Source organism: Chrysemys picta, chromosome 2, assembly GCF_011386835.1.
Source record: "Chrysemys picta bellii isolate R12L10 chromosome 2, ASM1138683v2, whole genome shotgun sequence".
NCBI classification, from domain to species: Eukaryota; Metazoa; Chordata; order Testudines; family Emydidae; genus Chrysemys; species Chrysemys picta.
In genome coordinates, this window is record NC_088792.1 from 66,324,895 (window position 1) to 66,340,399 (window position 15,505).

The following is a 15,505-nucleotide window of genomic DNA, read 5'->3' on the forward strand; positions in this document are numbered from 1 at the left end:
CTACAATGCATCTCTGGATCTTCTGGTACATTTTAGATCAAGGTTCTGCTTCAAAAAAAAAAAGAAAAGAAAAATCAAAAGGTTACTTAATTATCAAGGCTTCCCCCTGAGGAACTCTTTCCGCATGTTACAGTCTCTTTGCAGCTGAATTCCATATGCATCTCTTTTTCACACTTCCCTCCGCATCCCAAGCCCTTACACCTGGTGCATCACCGCTAGCCATTAGCTCCGGCTCTTCCTTTCATCTCTGCCGTAGCAGACGTTTCTATTTATCCACCCGCAATCAATGTGTGGCGTCACCGGTGGTACTGTAATGACGATTGCACCATTAAGAATGACAGCTTAGAAAGAAGAAGGCAATGGTGATCCCTCCCAGAGCCGGCACTGCACAGTGTAGCGTTCGCACCACAAGGTCACCCTATCTCACCGCGGGCTCCTCTGCACTGGTCTGTGCGTTGCACAGGATTGGGGCGGGAGGCGCGGGGAAGGGGGGGACGACTACTTGGATTTTTTTGGTAAGAAAACCGCAATGGAACCCAGAAAGGATATGGTGATGTTTCTGGAAGGAGGTCAACTTGGCACTCTGGCTGGCAAGAGAGTCTCTAATTTGTCAGAAGCAGTGGGAAGCCCAGTCCAAGAACCACAGGACAAGATGATCCATCGGAGTTGCCTGAGCCCCAGATCTGGCCCCTTGTCCTCCCGGGAAAGAGGAGGAGGAGAGGAGGAGGTGGAAGTGCTGCCAGGGACAGGGACGGTCCCGGAGAGTCGCTCGGCGGCGGCGGCAGCAGCCCTGCTTTCGGCCGGACAGCAACTCGCCTCGGAGCCCCTCTCTAGCAAAGGGCAACAGAGCAGCTCGGACACCGAGTCGGATTTCTATGAGGAAATCGAGGTGAGCTGCACCCCGGACTGCACCACGGGAAACGCCGAGTACCAGCCCAGCAAAGGTACCCACCACTTCCCATTGCTTCCCCCCTTCCCTTCCCCGGGCTCGGGCGCCGGCCACGCTGGGTAACTAGTGTCCTTGAGCGTGAGATCTCTGTCAGGCTTCAGTTTGTTTTAGTGACCGGCCAGGAGTAGGGTTGTTTTGTACCCGAATTCGTTTCCTTTTTATGCATTTGTTCTGCATGGAACGGGGGGGTTGCAGATGTGGCTGTTACACACCCGGAGACGCATATGGCTCTGAAGAGTCCTGATGACTTATCAGAGTGGGCGAAATCGCATCCTCCTTTAAACATATTGTTCGTTGCCTTTGCAAGTTTTCCTGCAGCAAGACTTTATCCTAATTCACACCCCGTCTGCGAGCCTTTTCCTCCATAGTGCGTGCACTAGGAAGCCCCTCTCCTCTCCCCCTCCCCCGGTTTTGTGTTCGTTTTTCAAGGGTTGAGAGCAACCTTCCCTAGGCTTTGCAAGATCAAACGGTTTGTGTGACTGCGGGCAGAGAGCAGGGTGAAATGTGTTTGGATGAGCACGGAAACAGCCATAAAGACCGTAAAATCGCTGCAGACTCCTGGCTGCCAAAGCTGCAGCAGTAGGTGCCTGTTTGCACGTTGGTTAAAGGTCCAAATTACCTTGTCACTTCCATGTCTCGGTGGCGCCAGCTCGGAAATGGTCCCAATGATTTAATTGCCTTTGGTCTCAGGCACAATGAGAACTGGCTGCATTTGAAAGCAAACGCAGCGTCCAGGCCTTTTTTCTTCTGCCACCCCACCCCCTCACCTCTCCTTCCACCCCCCAAGAAAAACAAATCAGCTCCTTTTCTGTCCCTAGAAGTTGGGAGACTGGGCACAGAAAAAGGTCATTTCCCCAGGAGCTTTATTTAAACTTAACCTGAGGGGATATTGACTCTGAGGGAAGAATCCCCAAAATCTCCACCCTCCCCCCCGGTCAGGAAGGAGCTCTCTGCCTGCTGCCATGTCTCTGTCAAGGCCATTTGCCATTGGTTTGCTGCTGGGAATGCTGGCTATGGCGACTGCACTGCATGGTGCCGATGACTGGGGTAGGAACGGACACGCACACCCACAAAAAGAAAACACGCAACTGGAGGGAGAGGGAGTCATAGCTTGATATTTAAACTGGGTGCTAAGGAGCTCAGCTCCTACCACACACAATGCGTAAAGGAAGCATCGCAACCAGTAAGAGCCCCTGGTAGGATCCGAGGAGGGGACCGGGGAAGTCACACTCCCTTACTTCCAGAAAGTAAACACCAAGTAAATGCCCCCACTCCCTACGCCCTATGTGCCCAGGCAGCCGGGGATCAGTGCCCCCAGCATCCACAGGGCTGCGCCTGTGAACAGAGGATGCTGTGGATACTGTCCTGTGTTGGAGGGAGGAGGAAGGGGGGCAACGGCAGCGGGAGCAGGGGATCGATGGGGAGGCGGGCGGGGGCGACCCCCCCTGTCTGTGTATCACGCGTGTGTCTCTGCTCTCGGCTCCTCCACTGTGCAGGGCAGTGCTCGGAGGCTTTGGCCGGTGGCAGCCCCGGCAGCGGGGGGGAGCCGCCCAAGGGCAGCGGAGGCAGCGGCGGCTCCCAGGGTTCACTGGCCTGCAACTCCAGCGATCAGATGCGCCGCTACCGCACAGCCTTCACCCGCGAGCAGATAGCCCGGCTGGAGAAGGAATTCTACCGGGAGAATTACGTGTCCAGGCCCAGAAGATGTGAACTGGCAGCTGCTTTAAATCTGCCAGAAACCACCATCAAGGTACACACCGCTTGGACATGTTTTCAATTAGCACGATATAAATCTAAACGGCCAGGCTTCCTTGCAAAACGCTGGGAAGCGCTTTCAGAACAAACATTTTCCGGCTGCGCCCTGCTACTTTCTGCACAAAAGCAGCGCTAGGTAGCTTTTAATAAAAGTTATCAGCGATCAGGCGAGCGAGGCCTCTGACAGCCCAGCCTCTAAGTGTTTTTAATCTTCCTTTCACCCGATTTTAAGAATTCGTTACCTTTAAACTCTGGGAAATTTTAAATAATGAGCATTTAACAGAAACGTTTCAACCTTTTGCCACGTTAAATAAAACACAAACTGAACAGCAAATGCCCCAGGTGGAGTTCACAAGATGCTGCGAAGGATGCAGTGCTTCTAGGCGGTAGGTACACTTGTTTGGAGTGTGTGTAAATACACAGCAAGTACAATAGGAGAGCAATTCTGAAGTAAGAAAGAAAAAGTGCCTACAAAAAGGCCACCACTTTGGATCTCCCTCTAAATTTATAGCAACTTTTACGTGGACAAATTGTAGTTTTTACTTGATGACAGCTCATTATTTGAACGATATATTTTTATTTTGCCAGTTCAACCTATATAGTTAAAATAGTGGGTTAGCTCTCGTTCGCCAACAAACCAACCTTCGCACACAATATTTTCACTGTGGAAAATGAAGGTACCAGTCAGGACTTTGGTGTGTGTCTCTCAGTCTGAAGCGAGGACAGACGGAGCAAACAGTTGTGTCCAAAATGCATCTTCTGGCATGGCCTTTCTGTCTGCCCGACCCTGTGCAGGTTTTAAGAGCGTTCTCTCTTTCCTCTGTCTCTCCCAGGTCTGGTTCCAGAACCGCAGGATGAAGGACAAGAGGCAGCGTTTGGCCATGACCTGGCCTCACCCAGCAGATCCTGCTTTTTACACGTACATGATGAGTCATGCAGCGGCAACTGGCAATCTTCCCTACCCCTTCCCATCCCACCTGCCCCTTCCTTACTACTCCCACATGGGCATTGGCGCCACCTCGGCCTCTGCTGCCACCCCTTTCAGTACCCCTCTGAGACCACTGGACACCTTTAGGGTCCTCTCTCATCCTTACCCTAGACCAGAACTGCTCTGTGCATTCAGACATCCTTCTCTTTACCCTGCCCCAACTCATGGACTCAGTAGTGCTGGAGGCAGCCCTTGCTCATGCTTGGCTTGCCATAGCAGCCAGTCCAATGGACTGGCACAGAGACCTTCAGGATCAGACTTTACCTGTTCAGCCACAACCAGGACTGACTCTTTTCTCACTTTCACACCCTCGGTGCTGAGCAAAGCAACCTCAGTATCCATGGACCAGCGGGAAGAAGTACCTTTAACAAGATAAAGCTTCATCTCAGGTTTATAAATAATATGCCCCTTTCATGGGCTCACATAAGGTTGAAGTACTTACATCCAACGTTTATTTAATTGCGTTCTCTCCCATAAGTGGACACCTATGGGGAAAAAAGACTAAAAATAGCTCAGTCTTTGAAGGATTTACATTCCAAGATAAAACAGGAATGAAGAAGAAGGGGGAAAAAAACCACTAGTGATGTAAGCGCATAAGGAAGAATTTAGGCTTCTGCACTATGAAGGCAAAAACTGATATACACTATTTTCTACAATATACCATAGAAATGAGCTAGGACTTTATTTTCTATGGCCAGATAACCTATCAAGGGGCAGAACTTCTCCAAACCACAGCAAAATCTTTATGCCCAATTATACATGACTGAAAAGTAAAATCTGAAATACTTGAAAGAAAAATTGCTGATAATAAAATGTCTTGTGTGCATAATACAAAATAAAGATTTATGCTTTACCAGATTGTTCAACAACCAACTAAAAGGGTTTCTAGATAGCAACTCAACAGTATTATCCTGTTATTTCTAGAAACAAGAAAAATGTTTTTGCCATAAAGAACAGTGACATATTGTACATTACTTTCCTGGTTTAATTGCACTCTTTACCTCTCTCCCTGTCTCAGTAATATAAACCCTTCGTTTTTTAGCAGAAATCCAATATTTCGTCTCCTCCTTCCTCCCAACTTTTATTTTTAAGAAACTGGCAGAAAAAAAAAGATCCTGTCAGTTTGTGGGTCAGAGCTATTTGTCCTTTAACTAACAATGTCCTATTATCAGTTGCTGAAACGTGCACACACTGACGAAATTAGCAAGTGATGTATATGTAAGGAGGCTTTTTGAATGTCGAATGTATAATATTCTCTGAACAGAGACCCTGTGCCAAACGTTAACAAGCCGCCAAGGGAAGAGATTAGGTGACAGGGAGCTGAACTCCTTCAGACAATCACTAGTCTGCAAATTAGAGCAAAGGCGATTTTCCTTCCTTTGTATTTCACCTTCAGGTCTCCCATTGGCTTATTCCTTTTCTATTCCTTTGCTGCATTTGGGTTTTAGATTCGAGTGCTGTTTTTTTGTTAGTTTCCCCTCGTCCCCCTTCCTTCCCCAACCTCTGCATTTGTATGTGACTTTCACACCATTTGTGTGTAAAGTCTTTCCTCCTCCTGGAGATTAATTTATTTCTTCTTCCCTTTGCTTCTTGTATGTTACAGTGGAAGATAGTATTCGTGATTTTGCTTGGATTTTTGTCTGAGTGGGGTGCAGCTGTCAACCTGAAATTCTAAAAACACAAATATTGGATTGGGCTAATAGTTTCTTTCAAGACAGAAATCGTTTAACGAATTCTCTTTTTAAATAGCCCAAAGAATTCACTGTTACCATATGTTACCATGTCGCAATAAAGAGCTAGACAAATTTTAATTCTGTATCACAAATATTTTTATTGTGTTTGTTTTAAAAAAAAAAACCCCTTAAGATTACTGCTTACTACCGTTTCTATTTCTTGCAGTTCCTTTTAGTTACACTTCAACAGTCAGGAAAATAAATGTTGCACTGAAACAAAGACATTTTGACACCTCTGTTATCTACTGTGTGTTAAACTGCCGATGAACTTCTGTATAGTTTATTGTCACATTTAAGACTTTTTGTCCGCGGGACAATGGGGCGAATGACATATTTCTGTCGTGGCTGCTCAAGAGGAAGAAAGATACAAATACCTCTCAAACCATTTCTCATTTTAATAAAATCTGCTTATCCGAAAAACTGATCCAAACGGGGGAGGGAATTCTCCACGCTCATCATTAAGGACCAACCCTTTCTATCAATTTTAAAGCAGAAATCTCCTTTTTTATTAAAACTGATGGGCCTTTCATGTACGCCAAAGTATTATTAGAATGGTATTTCGCTCTATGAATAATAGGACGGTTGCGATTTCAGATAGTGGCAAAGGAGTGTACTAAAAGCCCCAAATCAAATCTAGGCATTAAGATTTAAAAGTTTTGGGCGGGGGCTGCTTTACCTGCCTCTCTTAACATGCATCTCATTCACTAAAAGAATCAATGCAGTGAAATATGAACGAATGAATAACAGCACAGTAAAGCAACCAGAATATATGAACCTTGGCCAGGTGGGATAAAGGGACAGAACACTGAAGAGGACCTCTTTCAACTGTCCACAGCTAGCTAGGATCCTGCAGACTTCCTGGTGGCAAATCATTAATTGACTTCAATGGGAAATTCGCTTGCACAAGGATTTCGTTGTAATCTCTCATGCCCCAGGATGGAAGCAGGCTGTGGCGTTCACTCGGGCATATTGCTCCTCTTGGGAACACAGCCGTATTAATATTATATATATACACACACATCACATCTCTGCACTTATTTAGGCAATCCCATGTGTATGTGAGCGGTGGATAGGTGTAGTCAGGGAGCCTAGGATGGGCATTGCCGGGCTGTGCATTTCTTCCCCAGCAATCTAAATGAAATGGGCTCTCTCACACACACACACAAGCCATAGTCACTCTACAACTCTCCCGCAGGGAGTTATTGTCTTCCCACTGGGATTTCTTGGAGGATCCTACTGCAAAGATGATTGTGAATCTCTCTGTTGCTCGGTCATAGGGCAGAAATTGCCTGCGACAGGTAAATAGGCTGCGGGTCGCGGTAATGCCAGGCGTATTTTCAGTTAATAGGGAGGGAAAATGAGGTGTCTGGAGCGATATTGGAAAGTACAAGATCGATGATCCGTCCTCGTGTCCAATCAGCAGCCTTTAATTGACTGTATTTGCTAGGTAATTGAGCCACTTCTACTTCGAAATTGAAGTTGAAGACATAACAATACATCTTGCTGGGGGAATTACTCATTACTTCATAATGAAATTTTCCTTTTGCTATGTTGGGTGATTTCTTTTAACACGTTCTAAGCCAATCCCGACGGCAGTTTGGGAACAGCTTCTAAAAACCGATGGGGGCGGGAAAGGGGGAAGGGGTGAAGTCAAGACAAAGTATATAGCTTCACTATGGGCCAATTTAAATCAAACGGAGTTTATCCATTGATTTAAATTGGCTTTAGATCAGGCCCCTATCTGAGGTAAGGTTTTCTGGGTATGTTGAGAAAAGACAAGGGGGAATGGGTAACAGAACAGGTACCTGGACTGCGAAGGTCTAGCCAGACAAATAAAGCTACCCTCCTGTTAACAATTTACACAGGATAGAACGTTTTGAACCTCTGGGTAATCCGTGTTTTGCATATTCTGGGAAAAAGCTGCAGCAAACGGTGTGTGCATCGTCCCACTTGTCAGTAGCAAGCTAGAGTTGTCGTCGGGTACCTCATGTGCCACACAGAAGGTTCCAGTTTCCATCCAGGCAAATTCAGCTCCAACAGGCAGTCCCCGGGTTGTTAGCGTTTGATTGATTGCCTTATTAAAGCGTGTTCTTGTAAGTGTGACCAAACTGATTGCATTGCATATGTTTGGAATAATGCTCATTTTAAACAACTGAATAAAAGAAGATGAGCTCTAGAGAGCGGGTTAAGGCTAAATGATCCCAGCGAGCAGTTTTGTAACTCGTGCATTAAATTGCTCCGTTACCATCAACTCACTCAGCCCTTTTCATCTGCACTCTGGCCATCTTTGTTTTGCTTTATGTGTCACCCTCTGCACCATTAGCCAGATAACATCGAAACTGGCTTTTACCTTCCCGGCTAAGGCTATATGTTTTTATTAAGGTTACATGATTAAACTGGATCGGATCTGCTTTCCCCAGCACTATTCCCGGCTCCAGTGTTTAGATCATTAAGAAATAGTCTCTTCATATTTCATGCTTTCTGCTAGATGGTTAGCTTGCTTTCCAGCACCTGCAGAAAGACACGTGGGCCCATTAGCTCTTTCCTTGTGTTTGTATATCTGAAGGATTCTTTTGTTTTCAATTATTCTCCTGCTCCGCTGGTTGCATTATTTCACTGCGGAGTTTAGCCACTGGAAACACCCGCCACCATATGTCAAGCTGAGACCCAATATCATGCCAGTCACAATAGTGTCATAATAGAGTTAAAATTATGTCAAGATGAGTTGGAGTCTCGTTTCCAAAATGGCTTAATATGCTCTTAAGGTATCATTTATTACCGTGTGTAGAGGGCAATTTCCCCCCTCCATTTCTCCCACCTTCCCAAGTAACTCACGTATTGTCAACATAACTCAACCTTTTGGCTAGTTCATTTTCAAACAAAATACATTGTCATTCACTCTCACGAATTAAATTAGATATATGCAGCCGTAGCAAATATACATAGTAAATGAGTGGTGGAGATGATAAATTCTTAAACTAGACCTTAAAAAAAAAAACGATAGAAAACCCTTCAGATACAGCTAAAGACGACACTATTACATAAGACATATACAAGATTAAATCGCTTTTATCTGGGTGGGTTTTTTTTAAATGACAGATGAGAGATTAAATGATGGCTATTTCAGGATCTTTAAACAGTCAAGCCAAGCTCAAATACAAACATGTGCCATCTGATTCAATAGGTTTGTTTACTAGAAAATATCTCGTATTAGCTCCAGACACGTTGTGTCTATTTAACCCCTTAAAACAAATTCAACTGCATGACTGTGCCATAGCTGAACTTACGTACACGTAGAATAGTTACACTAAACATTTACAAGATAAGTGTTAAATAAACCAATCGCCAGACGTATATTTATATCCACAGAACCAGCAAGTACACCAAATAGTTTGCAGAACTGCTATTTCAGCAAAGAAGAATTTGTGATGTCAGAGACAGAGATTGCCCCTTAGAAATAACATGAAAGCATTAAGTAATTATTTAAAACAAGGCTGTTTAGAAAAATATTTGTATTTATTGCAGCTGTTCAATTGGCCTCGTTAAAGCTGGAGAGCATTTAAATTGTGTCATTTAAATCCAGCTTCGTTCCAGCAGGCTGAAGAGGCTGAATAGACCAATCACTCCATAATGATGATGAATGAGAAATTAATTCAGATACAAGCAAGACAATTTAGGCCTTCATCTGTTTAAATAGCCTTCCAAGATTATTCGCAATTGCAGGTCACAGATTTAATCAATTGTCCAATCTTGTGAAAGTCATATCCTTGCATCTTCATCGAGATTATTTATAGCGCAGTGAAGACTAGGGAAAGGAATACACTGTTAACAAGAACAATTACTTATAGGGAAGCGTTTGCAAAATGAAAAACAAATGCCTTCCTGGGCAGTAAATGATCAAATGCTTTGCTGTATATCCGCCTCTGTATGAGAAAGGCAGCCTCTCGATTTAAAGAGAACGAAGCTGCAGTTATCATTTAAAAGAGGCAACTGGCAAAGTCGAGTATGGATCATATCAGCTGTTACGTTCTTTATTGAAATAATGATCAATGGGAACTATTGCTTATTTACAGATTACACTGATTTCCTGAATGCAGGTTTCTCCTGGACATGGGACCAGCTGTGCTTTTTTCATGACAGCAATGTCAAAAATAAATAAATAAATAAATAAATACAACGCCTAACCAGTACCTACACCCTTACCCCCCGCACGACGGTTAACCCTTTGAATCAAGATCAGAGCATCATTTTTGTCTCTTTTTGCACAGCTGTGGCAATATGAACTGGAAGACAGGGATGTCCAAGGGGTGGGGGGTTTTCAGGCGACTATGTTATGCACCTTGAATGTTTTGAAGGGGACCTGCCGAACTTTGCAGAGAAGTAGCAAAGTGGCTTATTTGTTCCATCATGTGGAAAGATGAGCCAAACTGGAGAAATAAAAGATATTTCCAATTTCTCCCCTCAGCTGGGTATGTATCAGTGACCCCCTCTATGTTGCTCGTCTAAACAAATGCCTCTTCTTTCTGACGCTGGCACGCTGAAGCTGGAAAACCCTTAGGTCGCAGTTAGCTATGGGTTAATTAAACGTCTTCGAACCCGAAAATCTAGATAATCAAGAGAACTATTGTATTTTGAAGGGTGGGGAGGGAAAGGAGGGGAGAAGGTAACTTCACAGGATTGGCTTATTCTCCAGGTTTCCTGTGCAACATCCCCTCCCCCCCCAGCGCACACACACATACACACACACACTGCAATAACTGAGACTAGCTAAAATCTGGTAAACATTTACTGTAAGAAGCTTCACTGAGCGCTTTCCTGTGCTCTAAGGGCTAGTTTTGTTTTACTCCGATGCTTAAAGGTGAAAAGTGAACAAGTACCTGCTTCCCAGGTGTGGTTCAGTGTGGGGGCATTGTCAAAAAGCCTGGAGGAAATGCCTGGTTAGACTGTGAGCTCTTACGAGACAGGGACTGGTCTTCTTACATTTGTGTACAGCACCGATTGCCCTATGTACACTATCCATACACATACACATAATCCACTTATACCTCACCACTGTGAAGTCAGAGTCTCTGAATATATGTAGCATAGCAATTATCGCATTGGTTATATTAAGGAAATATTTTTTAATTTGTTTCCATTTCGTGACCGATTTACAAAACTTCTGTCCCACAAGTTTGGTCACCTCTATCTGAAATCTTCCAAGTGGGAAAACTTAATTCACAGACGAATATTGCTCATTTAAAGCAGTTTGTAGGTTTTGCCTGGTGTAAGGGGTATTTTTACATGCCTGGAGGAAACAGTTCCAAATCACTCTTCTGTGAGGAAACCAAGAATGTGTAAATGTTTTTGCTGTCACTAGAATTATTCAAAGTTTTATTTTTGTAAAAATTGTTGTACACATGATTTAAGAAGTGTGGAGAGGTGGTCACTTTCTGTCTTTCGGGTATTGTTTTGATCTTACTGTAACTGGAGCTAAACATTTCATTACACTGGACAGATCTCGACTATAAATATAGATTTGTCTTCTACGCTTGGCCAGTGAATGAGATTATTGTGAAGAAAATACCATAACAGGACCCAGACTAGCAGAGCCGCCTTCACGTTTCAGGCGCCTGTTTTACATGGAAATGTTGTGCAATATTTATATATAAAACAAAAGCCTAAACCAAAGGATTCCTGAAGCTCCAAGGAACCAATCTCAGGAGCGGACTTTGATGTATTGCTGTCCAATTAGTGCCTTTAATTGGTGTCCTCGGGGACAGGCGGACCTGGAGCTGGGACAGTGAGCGTTCTACTGGCACATTCTGCACACTGGCATGGTAAAAATAAATAAGTAAGTAAATCGTAACATGCAGCATTAATACTGCACTTAAACGGGAGCGAACAATTAAATCGCGGCGGTGGAAGCTTGGCATGCTAAGCCCACTGTTTATAGACCTCCGTGGAGCAGGGTTTGCACCTATGGACCTTGGGGCAAATGTAGAACTGTAGCTATTTCAACATTTACACCAGACGTGCAATTTAACCCCCGGTTTATTTTAGATTGAGCTGCGGATGATTGTTAATCAAAATGGAAGCTGCATTATATTTTAAACAATACCACATGTTCTTTCCAAACTGGCTAATAAAGACTGTTTGTTAGGAATAAATTTTAGAAGCTAAATGATGTTGACAGGAGATTAAATATACTGGATAAAACACCTTATTTAAATTACAGGTATTGTACAGACAACATTACAATTGTCTGAATTTACCGGTACCCTGGAAAAACACCAATTTATTCCGAACAGAAAAAATGTTCAGTCGAAAAAGACATCGATCGCTTCTCTCTATCAAACGTGTAAAATATCTCTCAGAGAACAACAGTCCTTCTAAAAACTTCTTGCTGAGCTTTCTTTGGAAGATCCTCAAAGGTGTGTGTGTTTTAGCTAAAAATGGGACTGATACTCTAATAAGGAGAAGCTGCCACTTTAAGATCAGCTTGCCGCATTTTTTTTTCTGGGTAGCCCTAAAGTCTTTCAAGACTTACATCTGACGCTAAAGAGAAACAAGATTTTTGCTTAATAGGAAATTAAACCTGACAAACGGAAACAGATCTTGATCCCTCAATAGCGATTTTAATGTAAAAATCTATCAGGAATGTAGCTGGCGCTCAATTATGTTTCTGGAGCTATATAAACAAGTACACACACTCACCTATATACTTCTACTTAACCACTGGACTTTAGAGAGAAAAGGCAAAGGTCAATTATTGTAAGTTGAATTGTTTTAATTATTCTTTGAATTCACTATTTCAACAGTAATGAATATTAATTTTACCCCATTCTTATAGACTGCCCCCAAAGCCATTTGATGTTACATTAGGAATACTTCTTTAAAAAAAGGTTCAGATGCAGATGTTGAATATGTGTGGCATATCTTGTAATGTGAACATCGGTGAGATGTCACCGACGGAAAGCGCTACTAAGGGTGTTTTTGAACCAATTTCCTTTCATTAATGGGCTAGATTTGCATAAAGGTGAATACATTAATCTTCTCCTTTAAGAGAAGTGGCACCCAGGCTTTGTTAAATCAGCAGCTTTATCCGTTTGATTTCACTGTGTTACACTTTTATAACATTCAAAAGCTTTGTAGCTTGATTGGTTTCACCCAAGAAGGAAAAGGCCTCCCATGAGGAGTTTTGCCTGCACAGGGACCGCAAGTTCAGACCCAAGCTGAATTACAAGAGGATAAAACAAGTACTGATACTAGATCTGTAGAAGTAATATGTAGTGTGGCATGTCTACCATCTATGAACCACTCTTGGGAATGGCACAGTATTATTCTAATTTACACAGGTCTATGCATTTCAAGGTAACAAGTTACTACTAATGTGGTGATATTGAGTCACATGATTCAAATTCACCCTCCAGTGACCTGATGTGAAATAAAATGTGGACCAAAAATAAGAGATTCTGTTTCATGTAAGGTTGTTACTAAACATTCAGCTAGAAAGAAATATGGAGGGCTACTTGAAAAACTCAGTTATTAGACAATCATAGAGCAATAAGACTCACCTTACTGAAAGTTCTTATGTCCTTTAAAAGATATCCTTCCAGGCCAAAGAACAGAAATTATATCTGTGCTGCATTGGCAAGTGACTTACCCAATTACTTGAGGTTCCTTTTCTGTTTGTCTGTACCCAGATCATGCAATCAACAAATTCCCAACTCAGTGAACTGCACATTTCAGTGTGTATATAAACCAAAGTGGCCCAGGGCCTTGGGAAACTTGTCCTCAGCTCCGAGCAATGGGTGCAGCCCATTAACATTTGTTCACAAGGTACAAGAGCAAGGAGAGCACATGCTCCCTTATAACTTCATTCGGTTTAGGCATTGAAACCTCACTATCAAAAAGACAGCGTATTATTTGGGTCAAAATGTCATGCTACAGCAAAGCAGAACAGTAGTGCAGAGCCACTGGATCTCTACTGAAAACAATGGATTTACACCAGTGATGAATTTAGCCCAATATGTGTTAATATAACTTAAGATCATGACCTCAAATCATCAAAGCAGGAAGATAATAACATCACTCATTACAATTTCTTAGCACTGAAATCAGTAGTGCTTGTTGAGGTCTATAACTGTAAGCAAAAGACTAAAGCGCTGAAGTTCTGATGTACAAATTCTTTTTTGTTTGTAATTATTTGTATTACAATAGCAGCTAGACATTTCAACCAGTCGGGTTCCCACTGTGCTCACTGCTACCTGTACACAGAGGAAAAGGCTGTCCCTGCCCCAAAGAGTTTACAGTCTAAGCAGACTAGGTGAAGAGGGGCAGAAAAGAAATATTACCATTTTATAGAAGAGTGACTGAGACATCCTATCCTATCTCCTAGAACTGGAAGAGACCTTGAAAGCCCCCTGCCTTCACTATCAGGAGCAAGTACTGATTTTGCCCTAGATGGCCTCCTCAAGGATTGAACTTAGAACCCTGAGTTTAGCAGGTCAATGCTCAAACCACTGAGCTATCCCTCCCCCATGATGAGATAGAAAAGCTGTGGAAGAGCCAGGCACTGATCCCAGTGTTTCTGAGTCCCAGTCTTCACAAGTGTGTCCTCTCTCTTATGAGCACCAGCTTGCTTTCACCTTCGTAATTATGAAGGGTCAAAGGAATCATTTGAAAAGCTGTTTGAAAGTTACTGCCACTTATCAGAAGTGGGCCACCTGCCTGCAGAAAGCCAGACTATAGGTGCTGGAACTAGGGGTGCCGGGGTGCTGCTGCACCCCTGGCTTGAAATGGTTTCCATTATATACAGGGTTTACAGTTTGGGTCAATGGCTTGCAGCACCCCCCAGTATACAAATTGTTCCAGCACCACTGAGCCAGACACACTTAAGGTAATAAATAAATAATGATTGGAGTTTTGTGCAGCTATCCTGGCCACCCCTTCCTCCCCCAGCCCAGTGGTAAACTTACTGGTAGGGCAGCCTGCTGGGAGTGTGGACAGCAAGCGCTCCCTTCCAGTCGGGCAATAACAGACTTCCATTCTGCAAAGGTGAAGGTGTCTGATTCCTGCTCCTTACAGAGCAGCAGGTTTGAACAGAGCAGTTCTACTCAGAAAAGCTGATCCCTGTGTGCATACAGAGTTGTATTCACTTACCTCAATACGAATAGGTGTTTCCTACTTTTTATGTTAGCCCTGTAAGCTCATGCAGCTATGGCAGAATGAACTGGGATTTTTTTGGCATGTGCCTGACCAGAACTGCGATGTTCCAATTATTAGAGTTTTGTGTAGCTATCCCAGCCACCCCTTCCTCCCACAGTGAGAGGCCTACCTTACTGGTCAGGCTGCTTGATGGGAGTGCAGACAGAGGCAAATTGTGCCCTCAGTCACAATCCCATTGAAGACAATGTATTAGCACTTGGGTCTAAAAGTGATAAGTAAATTAGAAATCAGATAGATAAGTTGAAGACAGGGATTGCACAGGTATAACTGAGGGTAGAATTTTGCCTACAACATCTTTATTACTGATGATTCTGTGAATAGCAGAATAGCTTAACTTAGATCATGGGTTAAGTTTGCAGGGCACATGGTTAAACTCCCAGAGACCTATTTGTAAACCAAATATATTTCATATGGAAATTAATGATATAATGAAACAAGGAGCCTCATCATGTCATTTTTATAGAGTCACTTTTCAGAGTAGAAAGAATTTAAAATAGGGAGACCTAAAAGAGATTGGCTCATTTTCCCCTCAGCCTCCCATCTACCATGAAGCTTTTTTTAAGCTATGCCAACTGCCTACACTTGCTCTGCACCCACTGCTTCATGATGGGGAATGAACCTCTTACAATCAGGCTGCCCAGATTATCTCTGCTGTTGACATTAAGCCGACCATATGTCCTCTACTCCAGTTGTTGCCAGCAGTTGGAACTCTTATGTAGCTCCAACAGCAATCGCAGCTTCCCTGCCTTTTGCCCTCTTCAGCCTCTTCCGCTAGTGGTTCCACGAGGGAAGATTCAGCTACAGGATATGGGAATGCTACTGCTGTTGTCACTGCCAGTGACCCTGTGATGAAAGTGGCTGGCCCTGCTC

At 43.4% G+C, this 15,505-nt stretch overlaps 1 protein-coding gene across 1 annotated transcript; it reads left to right on the top strand.

Annotated features, from left to right (window-relative positions):
* The first annotated feature begins 380 nt into the window (after positions 1 to 380).
* Positions 381 to 5,560, top strand: EVX1 (even-skipped homeobox 1). Its single transcript, XM_005296991.4, has 3 exons — positions 381 to 944; positions 2,446 to 2,699; positions 3,538 to 5,560. Exons 1-3 carry the CDS (start codon positions 530 to 532, stop codon positions 4,066 to 4,068), a joined length of 1,200 nt encoding a protein of 399 aa, XP_005297048.1. The 5' UTR covers positions 381 to 529; the 3' UTR covers positions 4,069 to 5,560.
* The last annotated feature ends 9,945 nt before the right edge of the window (positions 5,561 to 15,505 follow it).